The sequence below is a fragment of the Astatotilapia calliptera genome, chromosome 7 (assembly GCF_964374335.1).
Source record: "Astatotilapia calliptera chromosome 7, fAstCal68.1, whole genome shotgun sequence".
Lineage (NCBI taxonomy): Eukaryota > Metazoa > Chordata > Actinopteri > Cichliformes > Cichlidae > Astatotilapia > Astatotilapia calliptera.
In genome coordinates this window covers 33212241-33237476 of record NC_137428.1, presented here as the reverse complement: position 1 = coordinate 33237476, position 25236 = coordinate 33212241, and the positions used below count along the sequence as shown (strand labels likewise).

Here is a 25236-nt window from a genome sequence, read left to right as displayed (position 1 = left end):
TTAGAGTTTTTACTGCTGATGTCTCTATTGCCATGACGACAGCGGGCTGATATTTTTCTCAGTCTTCCATAAACCACTTTGTGTATGCGCTTCAAAAACTAGATCATTATTCATTGTTCTTTTTTCTCCATTAAGCTTCACACTTTCTGTGTGCGCGCATGTGTGCTCATTAATTGGGAAATGTCTGTCTACTGTTTTCCACTACATAAACAGACTAATCTGGTGCCCTCAGTTATGTCCAAAGTGTAAATATCTGAGTCTGATATGTTTACTCTGTAGATAGGAGAGAGGAAGTGGGGCTGTGTGTGTGATGGTGTGTGTGTGTGTGTGTGTGTGTGTGTGTGTGTGTGTGTGTGTGTGTGAGTGTGTGTTTATTGTGTATAAAAGATGGTGTAGGGAGCAAGCTTGTGATTGGCTGATGAAATATCAACTGGTTATGCATATAATCGGCGCACACTACTAAAAAAGGTTTTGTTTTACAAACTTATTATGTTCATAAAATTTCTGAAATTTGGATGGAAAAAAATCCTATTCGCATTTTCCACTAGTAAACAACCTGTTCTGGCTCTAGAGCATAAAAAAATCTGAAAACTTCTGTTTGCAGTGATGCAAAAAATATGGATAAGCGAGGAGTTTTCATATATCTAATAAAAATGTAAGTAAGCAAGTAATTTAAGCTATAAATAAAAGCACTAGCTGTTCATATAGCATTGTGGTGTGGTGATTAACACTGTTGCTTCACATCAAGAAGGTCCTCGGTCTAAAACAGCATACTCCAGCTTCCTCCGACAGTCCAAAGATGTGGACTTAGATTAATTAGTGTGTCTAAATTGCCCAACAATGTGAATGGTTGTCTGTCTCTCTCTATTAGCCCCACGACAGGCTGGTGACTTGGTGTGCCCGCCTCTCACCGTAGGGCAGTTGGGATAAGCTCCACCAATCATTAGTTATTATTAATCTCTGACTCTCTTTCACAGTGTCTTTTGTTCTGTCTTCCTCCCTTCACCTCCAACCAGTTTCGGAACATGGCCGCCCCTCCCTGAGCCTGGTTCTGCCGGAGGTTTCTTCTTGTTAAAAGGAAGTTTTTCCTTTCCACTGTCACCAAGTGCTTGCTCAAAGGGGACCTTTTGATTGTTGCTGCTTTCTCTCTATTAGGGGCGACCATGGTTCAGGGGGTTGGGAAGCTCATCTGTACTCGGAAGGTTGCCGGTTCGATCCCCCAGCTCTCTCTGTCCTGGTCGTTGTGTCCTTGGGCAAGACACTTTACCCTACTGGTGCTGGGCAGAGGGGCCGATGGCGCGATATGGCAGCCTTCTGTCAGTCTGCCCCAGGGCAGCTGTGGTTACAACTGTGGTCTGCCTGCACCAGTGTGTGAATGTGAGAATGAATGAATAGTGGAACTGTAAAGTGCTTTGGGTGCCTAGAAAAGCACTATATGAGTGGTTCTTAACCTTGTTGGAGGTACCGAACCCCAGCAGTTTCATATGCGCAGTCACTGAACCCCTCTTTAGTGAAAAATAAAATATGATGTTTTTCAAATTCAAGACATAGATATGCTTTTTACTAGTGCACAAAATGAGCCGTGCATGTCACGGTGGAGGCTCTGCCGAACCCCTGAGATCGACTCACCGAACCCCTAGGGTTCGATCGAACCCAGGTTAAGAACCACTGACCTATATAAATGCAATCCATTATTATTATTCTAACGTCTTCACCTTACAATATAAAGCTCCTTCAGGCAAATGTTGTTATTATTTAGCGCCATATATATAAAGGGAAGCAGAAGAGAACGTTCACTAAATAATCACTGGTGAAACAAATAGTTAGTCATTATATTGTAGCTAATTGAAGCAGATTTTTAAAAATAATACTTATTTTCAAATTCCAAATATTTTACCCTGAAATAAACCCTCTTTCTTCTGTTGACGTGAACTTGGCCTTGTGTTTTCCAGTGGGATTGATGCAATAAATGAGTCAATAAATAATAACAGAATTTATGTATTATGTACTTCTTGTAAATCTTAGTGGAAAGCTTTGTAAGCATTTATAACTTAAAAATAGTTTGGATGGTGTTTCTCACACATGCCTCAGTGTTACCTCTTTAACGCTGTCTTACTTTTAGAAACGAGTGGTTGCAGACAAAAGAATCTTATCAGCATCTCTGCTGACTATGAATTTAGAAAGGTGTATTATAGGCTCATTAAATGGGTTTTTGTTCTTAGTCCTTTGTTTCCTGTGGTCTTTGTGCTCATTATGCTCCTTGCACAATTAACACTATGCTACAAGATTAAAACAAAATACCATGTTTACATGTTTTTGTCATCTCAGTTTTTATTAGTCAAGTCCTCCATCCTCAATACAGTAAGTGAGGATTGAGGACAGTGCAAGAAGCCACATGGTGATCAAGGAACTAGATGATATGATCAGACAGGCCAGCTGCAACTATACCTCGATCTTTATGACAGTGCTAATCAAAAGTATCCAGACTCTCTTTATACTGTCTGTTTAAGCCCACATCTGCTGGGATTCATGAACCAACTTGTAGATTAAACAAGAGAGTGTAGGAGCAACAGATAAAGGCCTTAATGTGGGATAAGTGGCAGAAAAGAACCAAAACAGGCCACCCATAATTTCACAGTAGGTGGGCTGCTAACAGCCATCATTTGATACACTGTGTTGATATAACCCGCTTCTTTTTGCCTGCTGAAACAACTGCCCTCATTAAAGACTTAATTCTCTCCCTCCCACCTCCCTTTTACTCTTTTCTGTCTCTCACAGGCTTTATTTTCCTCCCATTTCAGTTCATTTCCCTGATAGCATGTGGATAAAAGAGCCAGCTCCTAGGGCATGCTGGTGCCCTCAGTGACTCTTAAGTGTCTGAAGAGGCCATGAAGCTGTGGCTAGATGTGGCTAGGTGCCAGCTAAGCCACAGATTACTGGCACTATTGCTAACAGTGCCCCGGCTGCCAACACTATGATCTGCTGTTATGGCCTAATTGTTCTCTTTAGCTCTGAGGTGATATACCATGTCTCCCTGGGAGCTCCACGCAGAGCACCAACCAGCTCGTGCACAGAGATACAGTTGACTGAGGTTGGGCCAAATTCTTATGTACAGATCATTTCACACACTGCTTGTAACTTTCTGGTCTAACCTTTAAACAAGGCAGATCTGAAGAGTTTGAAGCAAAGCCAAATGCAACTGGTTGAACAACCTGAGAAATTACAAAAGGAACTGTGAGCATCAAATTTAGTTTAACATATTTCTCACTGGGTAAAGACACACTTTAGAAACCTTGCTCATCATGTGAATGCCACTAATCACCAAGCTTATCCTTATCCTTCCCATATTGCTTTATTTAAGTATGGAATTACTTGGTGGCTGTTTGTCAACTGCACTGTAAATTCAGTCATGCTCAGTGATTTGCTAGAATGAGAAGGGAAGGCTTTCTTTGTAACGTGTCTTCAACTAGGGCCATATAGACGCCATAAAGATTTAACCCAAGGAACTCTGAAAAATCAACAGTAACCAGCACCCTCAATTTAATGTAATCTCGCCAATATCATGAGGAAGCAAATCCAGATATTTTATTATTCATTGTCTGTAAGTTAGAAATGTAAACAACTGCTATACAAAACCACAAAAAAGCAACAAAAAATTTGCACACGCAAATACACAAGACTTAGCACCCCCAAAGTAATACTTCTCCACCCCTACTCCAATGACTATGAAGGATGAAAAAGTTTTGAATGTTAAAGGGTGTCTTTGTTCTGTTTTTAATGCCTGCACAAGTGCAGGATCATTAATATCTAATCTGGCTGCAAAACTGCTCAAGGTACATACAGATATGGGACTATTAGCTGGTTACGGATTATAATTTGATGATTAAATATTGAGCTGAAGTTAATTGTATTTGCTTTACTTGAAGAAAGTCAAACACACTCGAAGTACTACCTATAGTAGGTAGCTTTATTTACACACCAAATTCATTTACACACATTTCTCACTGTGAGGAGAAAACTAGTACACCAAGAGATAGTGAAGAAGGCAACAAATGGAGTAAAAAGGCCAAAGGCACAAAGAATGAAAGCAACATAGCTACTGTGAAGGAAATGTACTCAACAAATGAATGACAGCCATAGTGAATATATCTCACTTGCTGTGCTTTGGTCAGTGGCTTATGTCATAGACATCAACTGACAATACCAGTTGATCAAAGACATGGCGTTGAGCGATAATTACTTCTGCAGCCTGCAGAGCAGCTGTCGGGTGAAGAAGATTACACTGCAACTGATGTTCTTCAGCTCTGTTTGAGTATTCATTACCACAGCAGCTTAGTAAGTCAAAAGAGGTCAGTAATATTCGAGACCGTCAAGACTGACAGGCTCTTTGAATGACCTTAATCAGATAATGTGGAGGTTTTGGAGGCGATTTTTGAAGTTTGCAGACAAAAGATGATGAGAAAACATCACCTTTACCACCTGCTTTATTATATTATAAATCTCTATGATTAAGATTTGCAAAGCAAAAAAAAAAAAAGAAAGAAAAAAAAAGTATTTAAACCTTTTAAAGACATGTAAGGTTTCATGGCCAAGACTGCTATGAATACATGTAACTGGGGAAATACAACACAGCCAGGAAGCTTCTGATTCATTGAACTTCCTCTTTTGTTGAGCCCAGAGATGAATATCACAACACAGACCCTTATCTGACTTGCTCACTGCCAAAACACACTTGAAGGCGCACGACCGAGTATATACTTACAAACACAGAGAGATAATGAGCTGACAGCAAAGCACATGACTGAATGCAATTTAGCAACAGCGGGTACAAAGAATCAGATCAATTTTTTTTAACTTTCATACATAGCTAGGCACAATGATGCATTCATCATTACAAACAAGGGTCATGTTTCTGCAAGGTCACGCTCATGAAATAAAATGAAAATGGTTTGTGTAACGACAAAGAAAGAAAAACACTAAAACAAACCTTGAAAATTCTCTCTCTCTCTCTCTCATATTATATATATATATATATATATATATATATATATATATATATATATATATATATATATATATATATATATATATATATATATATATATATATATATACTCAGAAAGTATTAGAGAACAAAGTGGTTTATTTTTGCACATAGACTATAAGAGGGGCCTAAAAGCACCAGTGTCAACAATTAAAATAATAAATGGTTGCTCGATGATGTCGTACAACTACACAAACTGAAGTTATCTGAGGTCTGTGTGGCCAGTATTTCTTTCTAAGAACACTGCAAGCCACACTACAAATAATAAAGCCATATGATTAAACCAACTAAACAGCTGAATGGATTTCTGTATTTCACCTTCAGGCTAGTCAAAAATGAATCCAGAAACTTTAACTGATCTTTTTCTGCAATTTTTAGAATAAAAGTCAGCAAAAAGCCATCACAACTAAGTAAATAATGAAGAGCAGTCTTTAAAAGGTTAATACAAACACTGCTAGCAGGGAAAATAAATGTAAATGCAGAAGATTTAAAAAAATTCAGCATTATATGTGGAGGAGTGGAAGTGAAAATGTTAGGTGTGTCTTGTATTTACGGTGGAGTCATAAAGCCATCAGTGACTGATGACTAATTATACCAATTACCACGACGGCAAAAACAAACTGCCCCTACCCTTTGGTGACATCAGGATGAGGAATTTGTCACTTCCTAACGTGTTTGGAGACAGTGGGCGATTGACGACTTCCATTTGTGTCAAGGAACCACTGAAACACTTCAAAAGCTGAACACTGTGTGTCTAGGCTCTGTTTATGTGGCTGTTTACTCTCTGCAACACCTGGAATTAGCCCAAGGCAGATGTTGACCCACACAGAGCCTTATGTCCACCCTCCCTGCACTCATTTGCCGAGTCAGTATTCAGCCTATAAAAATGGTAATCGTCCTCATACACAAATCTAGATACAAAAATACAAAAGTAGATTGTTCACATTTAGTTCTGAGACACAGAATCAACACCAAAGCTTTATTTCCCGTCCCAGCGGAAAGATTAAATATACTGACTCTATTACAAGCCTTTTAGATGTCTTCCACCCACCTTTTATTTTCCCATTTTTCCCCTTATGATGATTATTCTTTTGTTGTAAGCTGTGAGGTGCTGGTCTGTTTGTACTGAAATCCAAATGCAGAAGGAGCTGGCTCCTGGCCGTAAGCTGGAACTGCCATACTCCCACCCCCCACTGCTTCTCCTTCTTCCTCTGGGGAACAAGCCAGAGATGAAGGGAATGGGAATGATGGGTAGAGATGGACTGATCGATGTATGAACACATAGAATGAGCGGCTAGAGATTCATAAATAGATAACAGAGATTCAAATGGGGGAGGAAAACAAAGTGCGAGAAAGTCTCTCAGAGAAAGCTTATAACACTGGGGGCCGCTCGGAGGGTGATGGGAAACTATGTGTGTACGTGCTGCAGGAAGAGGCCTCGCAAACTGGGTGGGAACACACGCGCTCCAATAAGACCAGAGGTTGTGTGTCCTGAAGAACACGCGTGTGTGTTCTGTCAGTTCTGTCACTGGAGGAGTGTACTTTGGATCAGTGCATTGACTCACCGAAAACAAACACAAAATTCTGCAGGCCAGAGGATCGGAGGCACGCTGTATCCAAGACAAACAAGCGAAATCATGAAAATATAGTTGCATTGACTGAGGCCCAACCTTACCACCCCCACGCCTCCATCCGCCCCCTTCTCTTGCTCTATTGCACACAGACAGTCTGTCCAGTACACACAAAATCAATTACCTTTTGGCCCATTATTAACAAAATAAGTCAGATGGACAACTCAAACAGCTTGTGTCAACAGCGTAACGTTTCTCCCCTGAATGCTTTATTTCAAACCAACAATTAATTCAGCTGCCAAGTTCCAAAAGAGCTGCTTAGTGACACTGCTGGTTCTAAAACTCATATTTTATTTAAGCAAGTGAAAATCTAAACACCGCCCTGTGTAGCAAATTTGCTGCAGAAGAAAACAAGCGACAACTTTGGAAATTTCATGAAAGAGACAATTGTTCTTAAATCAAGGTGAAAGCCAAGCTGTTGTCATGGCCATGTGCTGTGTTTTTGTCTGCCTATTAGCAAGATTTTGCAAAGACTAACTGACATGTTGGAGAGCCCATTAACCATTAACCACAAAATGATTTCTCTTCAGGTATCCTTAAGATCTGTGTTTTTGTAGTGTAGACCTTTGTAATCTGCATCTCCAACAAGTATTTTCTGCTAGAAAGGACAGATCACATTTGATTTAAAATGTCTGAGCCTGGAGAGATGATTTTCAGGAAGATGCTAGATCAAACAGGGATATGGCTCATGGCTGAATTACCAGCATGGGACATTTTTCATGGGGTCGAGAGAGGTTGCAGAAAAAAAAGAAAAGAAAAGAAGAAAGCGCAAACACGGTCAACTGAAGCATCTTGAGCATCTGCAGGTCCTTAAGTGGAGCTGACATATATGTGGATCAGAGTCTATAGATGCATGTGTCTTACCCCTCCCCAGTGCACATGCTTTCACATTTAATTTTTCCCCATACTTCCTCTCCTCTGTTACTGTTTCCTTCAATGTCTTTCCACATCTTTTATTCTGCCTTTGCTGCTCATCACAGGGACTCCCCAGAGGTGGAGGATAATCCCTGTTCGGAGCAGCAAGTCTTTTATGTCCTGGGAAGACACACTGGTTAGAGTGCTGCCAGTTCTTTTTCCTCTCTACTGATACCTCGATCAGCTTCCAAGCCTTGCTGTCTCCCGCTCTCTCTCTATTTCTTAATGTTTGTGCTTTTGAACATGTTCTTTCATTATATAAAACCCATTTCTTTTGCCAGGGATGCGACTACCACTACTAGCCTGTGTTTACACAGCATCAGCAAAACAAAAACACAACGAGTCGGATGCATCTCGAGGTATTGGAGAGGAATCTGCCACTGACTGATTCTATGCACTTATGTATGCTCTGCATGTTTTCTAAAGCGCACAGTCAAGGTTATTTTACAAGAATGTAATAGAAATGACTCTAAAAGCTATGTTCATGCAACTAGGACTATTATTTACTGTTATCAACTTCAGCAACTCAAGGCTGGTAGCTGCCCTTGGTCACTGAAGATTTATTTGTCATCCACCACAGCCCCAAAAATATATTGTTGCATATTTCAATTGCTATACCATAGTCTAGCCGAATTCTTTTCAAATCAAAATCACAAGATATAAAATCACCATTGAATATTTATTTTGGTCCAGGTTGTTATTTCTCTGCCTTCCTATACATCATTCTTGGAAAGTCCAGAAGATTGTGGCTTTCAAGGAAGAATGTAAAAAAAAAAAAATGCAGCCCAACACCAAAAAAATGTGTAATGTTGATGAAAAAGCCAAAGACCAGCCAAATTTAAGGGGAGTTAAGCTAAAGCACATCCAATAATGCTTGTATACAATTGCAAGTGCTTCTTTATTTCCAACAGATTCACAGCCCTGCTTTTCAATTGTAACCTATAAACATAACATTAGTGAACCATGACCTCCATCAAGCAGCCTGTTCAAATTAAGTCTTGTTTGAGATTGAGTTGGTTACAATGGCGTCAGATATTTAATCAACAGTTTAAGCACAAAAAAGGATCGTTTTTTTAATGCAAATGTTTTTTCTCCATTTTGGTAAAGAAATACACTTTATATGTTTTCTTTAATACTTGTATTATTAAAGTGAGGTTTTAGTACAGTTTTATAAACTGAAGGCTGAAGAGCCAGGTTAAACTTACCACATAAATTCACAGGTTGCTTTCGTTTAACGTTATTGAAAAGGAAAAAAAAGTTACTGTGTAAAAGCGGATATCTGATACATAATCTTGACCTTAAGAAAAAATTACAATGACAGACAATAAACCCTTATAACAAGCTATTTGGTGAAGCACAAAGACTTTTTCAAAGCTTTGAAAAAGCTTCACTATCAGGAATTTGTTTGCGTTTGGCCAGTGCAAAGAAATCTGAATGGCATCGACTAACAACACCGCAGCAGCTCTTAAGTGACAGTTACTATATGTTTTTTAACCAGGCTTGAAAGAGGAAAATCTTTGTAATAAAATAAAACATATACATGTTGGAAAAGCTAAAACATGTGATCCCTTCGACTAGTCTCAGGTGTACACAGAAACATGGGAAAAGTTTTCAGGCTTTCAGGCAGAAAATGAGTCATTCTTCCACTCTTACCACCGAACAATGATCCCTCAGTCCTATCAAAAGGTTCCTTTACTGCATGATACTTTTTTCCGATGATGCAATGATGCAGCACAGATTCTCTGTGACATTTGTGCTGGGAAAGTAATTTTCGAGAAAGTCCTTTCCCCATCGCTAAAATCCATATTTCTTCTTGCCTGTGCCTCTCATGGCCTGGATGCCCGTGAATTACGTGTTGAGATTGGCTTTGTGACAGAGGCCAAATAAAGTGGGTGTTATGACTGGCATGTAGAACCACTCCTGAGAAAAACAGGTGTCGTTCATTGGCTTACACCAATGTGCCCATAACTGCAGAGCCATGTGATTGGTGGAAGGAAGACACCACTGCACAGAGAGGAAGCCGCTGATGCCAGGCGTGTTTGTGGGCATGGGGCAGCGGAGGTGAAGGGAGAGAGGGAGGATGAGGAGGGAAGCGGGCGCCGCAAAGAACAGACCACCTGGATTACAGGCCTCAAAGGCCAGCCTGACAGAGTCAATCTGAACAACAGTGAACAGAAGACAGCCAGTCTGCTGACTTCCCCTCTCTTGCATTTTCACTGGCAGTCTGCCAACAAACACATGCTGCCCAGCAAAACTTTCAAAAGAGGCTTCAGCTCGGGTTTTTCCACCAACTTAAAGGGCTTTTTTCCCCCTTTGCCCACTGAAAAGCCAAAGTAAACTGATAGACTCAAAAACACAAATTGCAATATTAAAAAAAAAAAAAAACATTTAAAAGAATACTTCAAGCCTTCATAAGATGCAGAAGCAATGCTCACATTGAGATAACAATCCAGCATTCTAGGGTTAACAGGATAAATACATTAGCTGTAGGCAAATACACTGGGAATTACCGGTTGATGGACCAACATTAGCTGACTGGAAGCTTTTAACATACCACTCAACCCGATCACTTACAATTTTTTCTTATTTTTATTAGACAAAATTTAAATACTCACTTATACACCAAGTCTGTAGTACTGCGAAAAGTATTTGTCCCTACCTAATTTTTTTCCTTCTTTTTTAAATCCATGCAAACAGATTTTGCAGAATCTCTAATTATAAAACCATGAATTCTGACTTTAACTGAGGCAAGTGAGACCTTCACTTTTTTTAGATGTTGTTCTGGGTTCTTTTGTGACCATTGAGACATTCTTTTGTAGGCTGGCCACTCATAGGAAGGTTCACCACTGTTCTCCATTTGTAGATAACGGCTCTCGCTGTAGTTTGCTGGAGTCCCAGAAATATCCAGACTGACAAATGCCAATGACTTTGTTGCTTACCTGTTTTTGGATTTCTTTAGCTCGTGGCATAATGTGTCGCTTTTTTACCAGACAGGTTCCTACGTGTACGTGATTTCTTGAATCAACACGTCTGTGACAAATGTGGTTAGCTTTGATTTAACAATAGCGGCAATTGCTTTTCAATTTCAAATTTGGAGCTTTTTTCCTTTAATAAAGGAAATTGTCATTTAAAATCTCATTTTGTATTTACTCAGGTCATCATTTCCTAATACTAAAATCTGTTTGATTATCTAAAACATGTTAGTGTGACAAGTACGCAAAAAATAAAATGGCACTGTGTATGAGGTCTTAGTCTATTCATACTGTTTAGTGTCCATGTGGGCTTTCACAAATGAATCAGTATGTAACTTCTACAGACTTCGCCCTTTACCCAGACAGATGCTCCAGTCTAGCCAAAGGCTTTAGATGTGGTGCAAGAGGAGTCATTTCTTCACTTCAATCTATTTTCTTTTCTTCATATTTCTGCCTTTGCTTTGAGAAAATTATTTTTCCTGCCCTCTTGGCACCTCCACTGTGAGGTCACTCTGCCATATCTAACAAGGATCCTTAAGGCAACGAGGGTGTGAATTACTCTTTTCTTTATCCTTGTTGCATCCAGAAGTACAACACAGAGGAGGAGACAAAGAAATGAAAACACACAACCTTCAACAGAAGACAAGGGCTCAACCAAATCAGCAAACTAATGGGAGGAGGCCACTGGCAGATAACTTGCACAAACAGGCACACTCCTCTTTACCACACACATACTGAAGTGTTTTGCTTGGACTCAAATCCTTGCGATAGGGAATGTTCAGATGCCTGGCTGCCATCTTCTCTCAGCTGAGAAAATGCTGTCCTCTTGCCATTGGAGTGTCAGAGGAGGATAGTGAGGAGGACAAGACTCCCGCGGTTGTATATTGCCTCTGTAGATAAGTTGCACATTTTTCATAAACACACACAGATGCAAACACTCACCAATTAGACGAGCAAGTAGCAGGCCTAAGTTCCAACCCCCCTGATCCCCTTATCTACCCACCAATTGTTTTAAGTCATAAATATGTTACCACACATGCAAACACACTGCAATGATTTGCCATGCATGACAGCATGGGTATGAATACATAAACATAAAAGAAACCATGAAGCCATCAACAGATTATTAATTTCAAAAGCCCCACGTACACCCACCCACCCACCCACACACATCGGCTTTTAGAGTTAAACTATAAAAGATGATGTGCCTCGCATATATGCTTCAGCAAGTATCTGAAACACATAGATGAGGAGGATATTAAAAAAGAGCAAAAACAATAATTAATCACTCAATTTATTCAATGGAATTTTATTCGCACATGACATATTATGTATTTATGTAACTACTAAAAATACATTCGAAAATGTTTACAATTTTTAACCATTAAGTGGCTACTTTGCTTGGCAAGTGACCTGTAAAGTCAAGAATTCACAAACCGACTTATCTTAAGGCTTGTTAAGCCTCAGCTTTGTTAAACAGAAAAATATAAACAAGGGAGGATGACACCTCATGGAAAAGTTGCAGGTCATTCCCCTTTTCTGACAATCACTTAATTAAACTCAAAATGCAACATGTGTTTGCCTATTTTGAAAATAGCAAACTGCAGCTCCGCTATACGGCTATGTTACAGAGCGGCATGAAGCAGGATATCTGACAGACAGACAGAGGAACCAATCTGAGTGCTGTGCAGCTCGGCCCGACGCTGATTGATAGCTGGCTGTGGATCCTGAGGGGCATTGAGAGTTTAATCACCCATAACTGCAATTACAGACGAACACGTCAGACTCATAAAGCACTGAAACAAGATGAGCACCTCCTTCCTCTCCTCCCCTCGGCGCACATCAGCCAAATTCCACTAAAGCTCAAGGAGGAACAAGGGAGCTGAAGGCATAACCTCAGAGAGAGAGACACACACACAGAAAATCCCTACCTAGTGCAAAGCATTACAGAGGAATTGCAGAGCATTAATTAGTACTTTTAATATACTCATATGCTATAAAACAAGTCATTATGCACTCTACTTGTAGTACTGTTACCTTGTTGTGAAAACGAGTGGGTGTGCCATGTTTCTATAGAAGACATCTACTGTAAGGATCTCGAGGAGCCTTGATATACAAGATTCAAAAAGACTTTACCACAGCATCAGTGAACATTAACATATCAAATATGCAAAGCCACATACACACACTTATACCTAAAGCATGCATGTGGATGTGCGTGAGGGCACACACTCCTAATGATCACATAAAAGCTTATAGCACAGCATAAGACAGGCCTTAGGATGGATTAAGATGCACGCCTTTATCAGTGGGTTCCCACAATCCCCCCTAGAATATCTCCGCTCTCTCTTTCTCCCTCACTTTCTTTTTTTGCTCTTCTCAGTCTTTCCATTTCCTCCATACCTTAGGGAGATTGCTAGAAGGAAAAATAAAGAAACAGAAACATTCTTCAAATATGTATGTGAATGGACTGGCCGCTGGCAGAGGGTCACCTCCGCTCAAAGCAGCAAAGGTCCAAAGTAGTCATATTAATACTGAGGATAAGATTAAAAGTAGATGAAAAGGACAGGCTCCTTTTGTCACCAGGTCAAATGTTGGGGGGGCTGGGTGGTGTCAGAAGAATAGCTGATGCCATGATGGGAAACCAGAGATGAGAAAGCAGAGGTGGGAAATGGAAAGCAGATTTTTTCTACAATGGTTTCATAGAACTGCAGGTCTAATAAACACTGTGCGCCTACCTTCTCCACATGTAAGGCTTTTTCCACCGTCAAGTATCACTTTGCCGCTAACAGCTGCTATAACAGACATTTCTGTGTAGGTAACCTTCCTTACTCTGTCATATGTCAATCAACAGTATACTTAGCTCCCACTGGTTGTTGCTTCAATCGCTTGTGTCAAAGTTCAGAGAACTTTGACAGTTCGAAGTGTCACTGATCTTCCATTATTTGAGCTATGTATCACTGCTATTCTATTTCTCTGTTAACACTCCTTCAAGGAGGGGAAAAAGGGGCTCTTTGGGTCAAATTTTCAAAGAACAATAACTGTCATTGACTACTTCCTCATACTATAAAGCTGTGCAAAATACCCATAATAAGCTAAGGTGACAGCTGGAAACAGACAACAATTTGAAAAACATGAAACCCTTCACAGCTGGTGAGCTAGTACCAGAAAATGTCAAACATGAGCCCAGAAATGTACATCCAGTGTAATGCCAACGGAGGGCCAATTTAGACCTCTCCTCTCTTTTGGAGTGCAGATTAGAGACAAGCTTGAGAGACAACCTTTAAACTCTGGAGTTTACCGGGGGGCACGGCTGGTCACAAGATCAACAGAGCAGTTGATTCATGACACAGTGGCTACATTACAACACACTGCTGTCTGCCACATCTGGTCCCTTTAATAAAGAAGCCTTCTGCCAGGGGCAGTGAAAGTATTCCTTTGTGAACAGAGGAGGAAAACATCCCATCTTCCCCCTGTCATCCCCACTCGGGCAGATCTGAGTGTGTTCCTCTGCTATAGTAAGCGAAACCTTCCCACCTGATTGGCTGCAATCTACTCATCAGCTGCACAATGATGCGAGATAAAGAGGGTGAGCTGCCCTGTGTGTGAAAGGTCAACGCCTCTTGGCGCAGGGGAGCGCACACTATGTAAACAGGACAGGCAGAAGGATCAATCATGTAGAGCGTATTTATTAGTTTAGTTGGCCGAGAAGTACATCCACTGGAACATGATTCAGGACTAATCATATGGAGAAAAAGAGGCAGAGGAAAGAAACGGGGAAGGAGAGGAAGCGAGATGGAAAGAAGAGGGGGGGGAGTAAGGATGTAGGTTCAAGTAGAGACTGAAAGTATTTTCCTCCACCTTTCTTTATGTATATATTTGCACAACTAAAAAGACTGCAGGGTGGGTAAACACAGAAGAACTTCAGTTTCATCTTAGCTGAGCCATATGAACAAATATTGCTTGATAAATTATGATTGCTCCATAAATATAATAATTATATCCACAAGAAGATAGCGAATAAAAATACATTGATTCAAATTTCTTCACAGATTATTTTTTATCACATTTTGATAAATATATATGTTTCCCATTACAGGGCTTCAGCCGAATAGAAAATATGTCATATACACACACCTTCATGTAGACCTGTTTTGCATGTTAGACTCCACATTTACTGAATTTTAATAATTACTACACCAACAGATGATATTAGCAAGAGCCTCACCTCCCATCCCACCATGACTGGGTGGCTGTAGCTCAGGTGGCAGAGCAGGTCAGCCACTAATCAGAAGGTCGGTGGTTGGATCCCAGGCTGCCTCCTGGCTGCATGCCAAATATCCTTGGGCAAGATACTAACCCCGTGTTTGCCTACTGGTGGTGGTCAGAGGGCCCGGTGGCGCCTGTGTCCGGCAGCCTCGCCTCTGTCAGTGTGCCCCAGGGCAGCTGTGGCTACAATGTAGCTTGCTATCGCCAGTGTGTGAATGTGTGTGTGAATGGGTGAATGACTGAATGTAGTGTAAAGCGCTTTGGGGTCCTATGGACTAGAAAAGCGCTATACAAATGCAGGCAGGCCATGACTGTTGTTTCATCTGTGCGGGAAATGGGTTTTCCCCATTTACTTAGTAAAATCTTTTTTGCCAATAATCCAGATGATGGTCCGCCTCACTGCATGCTGTGCTATGTGAAATTTTCCTGGCATCTTTCAATATTTGATATGGCACACCCAATAAAAGCAGCAGTGGAGTTTTTACATCATCCATACTTACAGGACATTTTGAATATTTCTTGGAGCACTGATATGTTTTCTTGTCAATCTTTAAATTCACTCTAATCAGTGACAATTCCTTGGAAATCCACTTATCCACTAACAAATACATGTTAGCAGATAGTATGTGGTTGCGCATGTCCTAATATGGACTACTGCAATTCATTATTATCAGGAAGTCCTGAAAACTCGCTGAAAAGCCTTCAGCTAATCCAAAATGCTGCAGCAAGAGTACTGACAGGGACTAGAAAGAGAGAGCATATTTCTCCTGTTTTGGCTTCCCTTCATTGGCTTCCTGTTAAATCCAGAATTGAATTCAAAATCCTGCTCCTCACATACAAGGTCTTAAATAATCAGGCCCCATCTTATCTTAATGACCTTGTAGTACCATATCACCCTATTAGAGCACTTCGCTCTCGCACTGCAGGCCTACTTGTTGTTCCTAGAGTATTTAAAAGTAGAATGGGAGGCAGAGCCTTCAGTTTTCAGGCCCCTCTTCTGTGGAACCAGCTTCCAGTTTGGATTCAGGAGACAGACACTATCTCTACTTTTAAGATTAGGCTTAAAACTTTCCTCTTTGCTAAAGCATATAGTTAGGGCTGGACCAGGTGACCCTGAATCCTCCCTTAGTTATGCTGCAATAGACGTAGGCTGCCGGGGGATTCCCATGATGCATTGAGTTCTTCCTTTTCAGTCACCTTACTCACTCACTATGTATTAATAGACCTCTCTGCATTGAATCATATCTGTTATTAACCTCTGTCTCTCTTCCACAGCATGTCTTTATCCTGTCTTCTTTCTCTCACCCCAACCGGTCGCAGCAGATGGCCGCCCCTCCCTGAGCCTGGTTCTGCTGGAGGTTTCTTCCTGTTAAAAGGGAGTTTTTCCTTCCCACTGTCGCCAAAGTGCTTGCTCATAGGTGGTCCTATGATTGTTGGGTTTTTTTCTGTATGTATTATTGTAGGGTCTACCTAATAATATAAAGCGCTTTGAATCGTGTTGTGATTTGGCGCTATATAAATAAAATTGAATTGAATTGAAATTGAAAAAAAATTATATTTTACTGCTTTATTTTACTGCTGCTGCTGTTTTTGTCTTAAGATCCTGTTGATGTCTGACGTAATGATCCAGAGCTACAGAAAACACCTGGAAAGCCATAACAGATTATTTGCTCATGTCAGAAGAATTCCATCTTTAGCATGTTTTTTTTAACTTTACAAGGCAAAAGTATTTTTTTTGCGTCTTTTTGAATTCTTTGTTATGTTGACACCAGCAAATTTGCAATTGTGTATAAACACTACCATACATCAGTCTTCAGGGGTTGTTGTTCAAAATTGATTTTAGTACGCCCTGATATAACTAGTATCTAATAAAAGCAATAAGGTAGCCCCATGATGGATTAGCAACCTGTTCATTGTGTTTCCTGCCTTCAACAATACACTGTTGCAGTTCTGAGCAACAATACACAGTAAGGTCAGTAATCTTGTTTTGGACCTGACGATTAAAATTTTAAACAGAAAAACTTCCTTTTATTTTTTATTTACCCTTAGTGTAGTGGATCAAACATGAAGTAAAAAAAAAAACTCTGCAACCACTGCAAACATGATGTCAGACATGATCTCCCTGATGTTGATTTTAGACTATGATCCTTTTTTAAATTTTTTTAAATTAATTTTTTACTAACAGAACTTGCCAATGATCATATTTAAATAATGTAACATGTTCTAAAGTTAGATATTAACCCTCATTTCACAGAACCCTGCGCTTACTTTTAAAAGTAACGTACAGTATATGTGAAATCTGCTTTTGTGAAAGTACAGAACATGTCAGAAATCTTTTTGTAAACAAGACAGTATAAGTAAAAGGGAGTATATATCTACAGGTTGCATAAGGTTTTGTGACAAATATTAGGTCATATTCTGGGAAATACAAGATCAATAACACAGTTTCACAACACCGAGAGCAGGTCAAAGTTAACCTCTCATACTTTCTTCAGATAATATCAATATCTTAAGTCCTAATTCATGCAGTGAGATAACAAAGTGCTGTAAAACTGTTAAATACACTTTTTAGCATGCTGCTCAGAGAATAGGGTTGTGCTCATTATGTAACCTGCAGGACTGCTGTGGTTAGGCATTAATTTTTGCACTCCCACATACTAATTGTGTTGCATTCAAAAATAACCATTATGTGGACAGGTAGTCAGAAGCAAAAATGCTTGAATAACAGCAAAACAAAACTGGTGATAATAGACCTGTTTGTTTTTCCATGAGGTCTAAATGCTCCTTTAACCCTTGTGACCTCTGGCAAGGCAGATGGAGGCCAGAAAGCACAGCAAGCTGTTGTTGTATTAAACATAATGATGTCTATAGATACTTCAGCTCACATTCAGCACATCTCCAAGTGTTTATGCTGGTGTATGCATCCGCGCGCACACCAGTATAAAACTTACATTCTGTGTGCAGCTTTTCTGTGTCTCTCTCTTTTGATACATGTGTTTTTGACACTCAATAGTCTGTTTGGTTGTCTTGTTTCGATTTGCGCGTCGTGCCACTGAGCGAAGTCTGAATAATGGTGTCGGATGAGACAGTGCCACCACAAAACTAGCCCGGCTGTTGTGTAATCACCAGGCTCACACACACGTGCCCCGTCTGTGTATCACAATACATGGAACAGATGGCGGGGAGGGTGTTAAATAAACACAAATACACGCTCATTATCAGCTTGGGTTACAGGCAGCTGCTGCCGCTCATTTTGCCTTTGACATAGATGTCCTATAAAATCGCATCCCGATGAACACTTCACATAGAAGGGTGAAAACCAAATCACAGCAAGGCAACCAAACAAGTCATTTCGGATGCGGCGGGGTATTGGGAGTGGACAGTTGGGGTTAAATAATGTGAGGGCTCAGCTCGTTCTAATCACTCCCCTGAATGGTACACGCTAAATCTAAAATGCAATCTGCCACAGCTGGCAAAGAGATGAAAGGAACACAACATTGTAAATACAATAGATACAGTACATCAGCACATCAATGCAGGTGTACATGCACATTTGAGTCCAGAGACATAAATACAAGCACGCAAAGACACCCATAGCTATACAGCGACTGATCCTGGAAAAAGCAAGGCATTAGGCCTGCAGTGCTTTTCTTTCTGGCACTAAGCTCTTGTTCTGATGCTGAGGAGCTCTTAACTTGACCAGCATTAATAGATGGCCACTAAATGCCCCATGTCTTCTAGATTATTTCATAATATCTAGCGCAAAACTTGTGTAAATGATTAACTCCTTCTTACTTCAACCATGAGAGGATAAGATGTGATATGACACCCGTGACACATATTAAGTGTCAGAAAAGGAGAAAAACAAAACAGCAGAACTTACAATGATTGCCTTAATATGCCTTGTCTTGTTTTGACTACCCACCCAAACCCCACCTCCCTATGCCCCTAAAAAACACAAAACAATATTACAGAGAAGACTGGACCGGTGACTGTTTCCAATTTCTGTTTAATGAATGACCTCATTCTTTTCTCCACTACTCTAAATCAAACACAGGCACCTATGAGCACGTGGCACTTGTTTTGGATCTGCTGCATTTTTTAAACATTACCCATTTTAATTGATCTCATTGCACTGCTTTAGCTTGCCCCTTTCAATCTCCCCACATGTTTGTGAACTTGTTATAGTGATTCATAAAGGTCTGGCTAACTGAACCGCACAGCAAAACCATCTGATAAATAACATCCGATGGTGTGTCAATGCTAAACCATCAAGTTTAAACTCTCACTCTGCAATCTTTCACCGACTCTGCCACCAGCTCTTAATATGACTCTTCCTTTACCCGTCCTCTGTATAAAGTCATGCCACCACTGCTGCACAACTACACCAGTCGATTAGCTCATTGTCAGTGACTGTAATGGACTTTTGGACACAATGCCCCCATGGCGTTTGGTGCGCTGTCCCTACTCCATCACAGTCACATTGACTGACCCGTCTGCACGGGCAGACACCAAAGGTCAACTTTCTGCAACAATGCCCCAGGTCTGCCCAGCACTCAGAGCCCAAAGACAGTGGGTAAGAGTATGGCTGTTAATTGAATTTATGGCATTTTAGGTGCACAAAGTCCACCAGCTTGCTTGTTGAGCTATCAACCACAATGATTGAGTAATCTGACCAAAGTGTTTGAGTGTTTACAACATGCATGATTATGTTCCTGCTCTTCTAGTCTCTGCTGAGTACATAACTGAGGGATGGAACTGGGATGTTAATTGTAATAATCTAGCTTTAATACTTTGATTTTGCTCATAATCAAACCAATTACCATGGTCTTCATGAGACGTCACCTCAGTTGTTGTTCTGTTTGTTTGGCAAAACAGGGGCTAAAGCTTTAGTGCTGCTAAAGCCAGTTCCTAGAGGGCCACCAGCTTCTCAGACCAACACCATGTCCCAACAAGACATTTCCATTAGGCACTGCATTACCATCACTCCGTCAATTGCTTTCTCCATGCACCTCAGGAAGTGGCTCTCTGTGGAGAAAGCACGGAGGATTGCAAACACTTCTCCCTCCACCTTTCACATCCCAGCATGTGCTGGCCTGCATTAGCACACTCGGATGGGCCTGTTGCTGTGCAGTGGGGGACATGTGACATTGAGATATCAGAGTTCTGCCACCCTGCCTCCACCCACCATCCTCATACACACACATACAAACAGACATTTTTTTACAGACCTCTCTGGCCTTTCGTTCTCTAACCTACACCCATCAATTCTTGTTTTGCCCTTTGCAGGAGTCCAAGGGCGGAGCCTGCACGAGGTGAGGTGGCAAGTGATACATTTTTGACCTTCCACTTCATGAGATCGGCTTCATTGACATTCGGATACAAGTGCTCGTTTCCACTGCCTCTCCCTTCCCCCACCACCAAGCCAGCTATAATGCCAAGCATGTCGAATCACTTTAGCATCAAAATACCAACAGTCATCTCCCCCGTCCTCTCTCTCCTGCTAACTCCTTACCCCTCGCTTTCTCTCCCCCAACAACCCTGACTGTCCGTTTCCCTTTCTCTCCCCTCTGTTTATCCTCCTCTGGGGGTGGAGGGGGGGGGGGGGGGGGGCGCACAGAGTGGGATGATCTGTCGCTGCCACTGCCTTTCCAAAATCCCATTGACAAGGACAGAAGCAACTGACCATAGTGAGCAGAGGAATGGCTAGAACTGCCCCTGACAGCACTGAGCCCCAAGTGCACTCTGAAAGGACACCTGAGCTCCCTCACCACCTTGTTGACAAACAGGCCAGTGAACAAACAAGAAGTGAATAAGTCTGCTGTAACATTATGCTGGATCTCATTTTTGTTTATGATGGAGATGTTTGTAATAGACAAAACAGACAAAATGAGAATGTCTACCTCCACAAAGTCAAACTCTACATTGAAACTGCAAAGATACATTACAGGTTATTAAACGCTTCTGCATTCTTGTTACTTTCAATCGTGACTTAAGCCATGCTGGATGTTGCAAGCGAAGGATAGGAACAGGGAAACCATGGCCCAGAGAAAAAATAAGACTTTTGACCTCTTCCTTCTGTCTGGCCTCATCCAAATATCTTAGGTTCATCCAGATGCTAAATGGTAGCTTTCAAGATTCTTCATCATCTTAGAAAACAGAGAAAAAACAAAACAGGCGCCACAACAGATGGTATTTCTCAAAATCATGTCTTTTCACTCTCATTGTTTATTATGGTTATCTATCAAACATGGCTTTTTTCCACTGGGAGTAAATATTTTTGTCCATTGTACTTGCATGATTTATCCAAGCCTGTAGCATATTATTCTGCACATAAAGAACACAATTCTCACTGATTTTTTGAAGAGTATAGTACAGTAAATAATGGCTAAGTGTCCTTTTGTAAATGACACATGCAATTTTCTTGTATCTTGGTGCTTTGATGTTTGTGCATGGTTAGATGAGGCCAGTGCCCCTCAACACTTAGTCAGCCTGTCTAATATAAACAGGGCACTTTGGATCACGCTCAAGGATCCAGAAAAGCTGCACTGCAGGCTGATTCAGATGTTTCTATCAGCTAGCCATAGCAGAGATACAATCAGGAGTGAGATATCTGGGTCAAGATGCACGCATTCATTTATATTCATGCCATTGGTTAATTTGCCCATATATTCCAGAAGAAACCGACGTGCTTGGCTGTCATTAACATACTGTTCTGTGTTAGGCAACATGGGGCCTCAAGAATGAGAACTTGCTTATTCATGTTTAATTGAAGTTAATAAAAAATGCAGGGTTTATTTTTTTTCCTCCATTTTTTTCATGCAGATGCAAAGCCTCACATACTGTACTGTTACTCTCACTCAAGGGGTCAAAATAAATTCCAAGGACAGCTGGCAGGATGAAGTTTCACCTTATCTACGTAAACTGTCTCTGAGAGAATATATTATCTATAGTCTAAATATAACGCAGCAGTAAATAAAAAAAAAACCAAGTGCTTTCTGCTGAACTCCTCACTGTTTTTAAAGGGGGGGGGGGCAATGGATAATTTGTATTCCACTGTAAGATTAATTAGGCATTCAATTATTCTGTACTCCTGATAATTTACATTTAAATGCTGCTTCCAGTGCACAACCAAGATTTAAATTTAAACTCAGAGCCTTTGAGAATCTGAGCTCAGGTAATTATTCAAGTTCAACTCCCAGTCCTCAACTCCAGCACCCATATTTCCACTGTGGAGATGATAATGACCGCACCACAGCGACGATATGACAACTTCTGTCCATCCCCCATGTCCACGGCTGCCCACTCTTTTCACTCACCAATGGGTCTGAGCTGTAACAATGAGCTAGCATTTCACTCTGATGGTGCTGCTCTGGGATTAAGGGCTCAGAGAGTTATCAAAGGCTTAGTCACTCTGATTTCTAGTGACCCACCGAGGATGGCTGCGGATGGCATTCAGTACCAGCACAGAGACCTCCACCTCTGCAGATGCATTCTAGCTGCTGTGGCAGCTGGCCACCAGGGGCCATGTCACTTTAGGGAATCCCATGGGACCAGATGGACAGTATTTAGTGAATCCTCCTTAGATAAAAGGACTAGCTGAGAGATTATTAGAGAGCAATACAAAAAGAACATGAAGGGCAAATGTGAGGACACACACACACAAACCTCCTATCACAAAAATCAATACATAAATATCAATTATGGGGGAACTGATGGCTCAACTAATTAAGGTGTTAATCGTGGGAATTAAATTTAACACCAGAATCTATTTAGCTATCTGGCGAATTTTAGTTTCTTTATATTTTAGTCTTAACATTGTGATATTTTTCGCTGTATTGCATTTCATCCACACACACACACACACACACACACACACACACACACACACACACACACACACACACACACACACACACACACACACACACAAAAACTCAAACATCTAATTAACTCTAAAGTTTGGCAGTTCTTATCGTAGTGAGGACAAACACCAGTGCTCTGGCTATAAGTAAACCACATACAACTAAAAACACGCAGAAATTAACTGGGCTTAGCATGAGATGAGTTGTGATTCTTCGAATTTGTGTATTAAAAATATAAAAATAACTTGTCTGTCCCGATGAATGGGGTTCAGGACCCATAAACTGCAGCTTAGTTACTTCTAGCCCTGTTGGCTTCTGACCTAGCAGGAAGCAGCCGGGAACAGCACTGACTCCAGCCAGCCAATTAGAGAGCAGGGAGCACGAAGCACACTGAGGCTAACGAGCTCCCTCCCTATGACCCTCCTCACCTCTTCAGGACCCCACGATGGGAAATATGAGGAGCCGGGAGCCACTTTAACTAGACATTAACCCCACTTCCCCACTCCAACCGCTACTCTAAAACCCTGCTGTGTGACCACAAGGTCCACAAACACATGCTGCCTCTCTCCAGAGGCCCACCACATGGAGTATTTCTGCAGAACTAATTCTGAAAAGCAACACACAGAAAAAACAATGAGCAAGTAAACACATATTTCTTGCAAGGAGATGGAGCTGTGTCACTAGCCCTACAGTTTACGCTGGGCTGGTTCTAAGTGGAGGGATAATGAAGCCTCTTTCCATGTAGTCAGAATAGAAAACGGGTTCCAAATGAATTGGCAGGATTTGTGAGGCAGTGAGATAATTCTGAGGCACTGCAATGAAACAGGGCTGCATTAAACACTAATGCTGCTTGGTATTATGTGTAATTGTTACTTATTAAAACATAATCAATAGAGAGTTAGAAATCACAAGATAACAATACACCTGGAGGGTTAATCTCTGCAGGTAGTGCCGGATACTCAAGATTGAGTTTCTGGTGCATCAGTCACATCCAGAACTAATGAAATAACAAGAGAGGGAGCCAGTCGTGATCATCTATGTCCAACATCCCCACCCCCTTTTCTCTCCAGGCAGAATTGGTCCTGTCATTTGGACCCTCCAAACACGGACCATATGCGAGTTCAGCCCTGGCAATCAGACTGCATTGTGGAACAGGCAGCTGAGTTCATCAGGAAAAAATTAGCCCGCCGCTCTACAGGCCTCGCTCCCATTGGCCAGTCACGAGGCCTGCTCCGTTTGAGGGCACCCCAGACATTCCTGCGGATAATCTTTTCCATTCCTCTGCTCAGCTTGGTGAGGACAGACCAAATCACAGCACAAGGCTTGCATTGTGAAGGCCTTTTTCAAAAAGCTCTGTTTTCAATGCTGTCTCTCTTTTACACTCGCTCACCTCATGCACCACATTTCCAAAATAGAAAAAAAAATATCCCATCATGACTTCTTGTTCTCATTAAAAAGCAACAGAAAAAAAAGTGAAAAGAGGCCCTAAATGTTTTGCCTTTTTTCTAACATTATCCTGTGGAAAAGTGAGGTCTTGAATACTACATTTCTCACGGTCCTTTTCCAGTAAAAGTTTGTTTTTGAAAAGCCCAAACAATGTAAAACCACTGAAACCGGAGCCGAGCCACATCAGTGTGCTGCCCGGAGTTCAGCAGATCACTGCTGAATACAGCTCCCCCGGGCGAGGCTCGCAAGCCTTCCCAGAAACCTGCTGCTTGGTCACCCCTACACGCCTCACGCCCCCCACAGCAACTTGTCATTGTGGCCATAGTTGGGCAGCTGGAACATCATGATTGGAAGACAATCACACAATCTAGGGGCACTGGTGAATTTATAGAAACATATTCCATAATTAGACCCACAGATTATTACAGAGTCTATAAACTTAGACTCCAGAGCGGCTAGCCACCCCTCTGCTGCTATGACTTAACAGTTAGGTAACTTTCTCTGGAGGTATCCAGTGCTCTTGGCTGCTTAACACACCACCGATTTACTTTAACAACTCATGCGAGAATAGCAACAAGAAAAGAAACTTCACTCCCCTAACTCCTCCTCTCTTCTCTATTTGCCCCTGAGTCTGACACAGACAAAATAATCTAATGTTACTTGTAACCTGGTGTCCTACCAGTCTTAAAATAGCCACAACACAAAGACGTAAAACCTTTAACATATTTCAGTGAGACTACACAACTTATCCAGATAGTCCCAATTGTTCGGAAAACACATCCACCCTCATTATTAAACTCTGACAGTAAAATATGTTGCAATCAATCAAGACAACTCTGCAAAATACACAAAGATGGGGGCGAGGTTGGTAGAATAACTGTGCACCTCATCGTGCTGAAACTTGTCCATATGAAAGTATTTGCCTGTGAAAGAGAGGGTAGTGGGTTCTCATTTTCTCCCCCCTTCACAGAGCAGGAAGAGAAAAGAAGACAGTTAAGATTTACTATTGATTTTGAAAAAAATATAAAAACCAATAATATTTTAAATAAATACACAAACTATGGTTAAAAAACAAAACAAGACGCAGACTCCCT

At 41.1% G+C, this 25236-nt stretch overlaps 1 protein-coding gene across 5 annotated transcripts in view; it reads right to left on the bottom strand.

Annotated features, from left to right (window-relative positions):
* Positions 1 to 25236, bottom strand: part of rxraa (retinoid X receptor, alpha a) — a 165769-nt gene that overhangs the window by 58497 nt on the left and 82036 nt on the right. Inside the window, exon 1 of one of the 5 annotated variants that reach the window (XM_026174282.2) lies at positions 6096 to 6346. The exons of 3 other annotated variants lie outside the window; for them this stretch is intronic. In XM_026174282.2, coding sequence (XP_026030067.2) covers positions 6096 to 6327 — 232 coding nt within the window. In that variant the 5' untranslated portion in view covers positions 6328 to 6346. Of the gene's footprint in view, positions 1 to 6095; positions 6347 to 25236 lie in introns of those variants that run through there. One more of the 5 variants, XM_026174285.2, reaches the window with a different exon arrangement.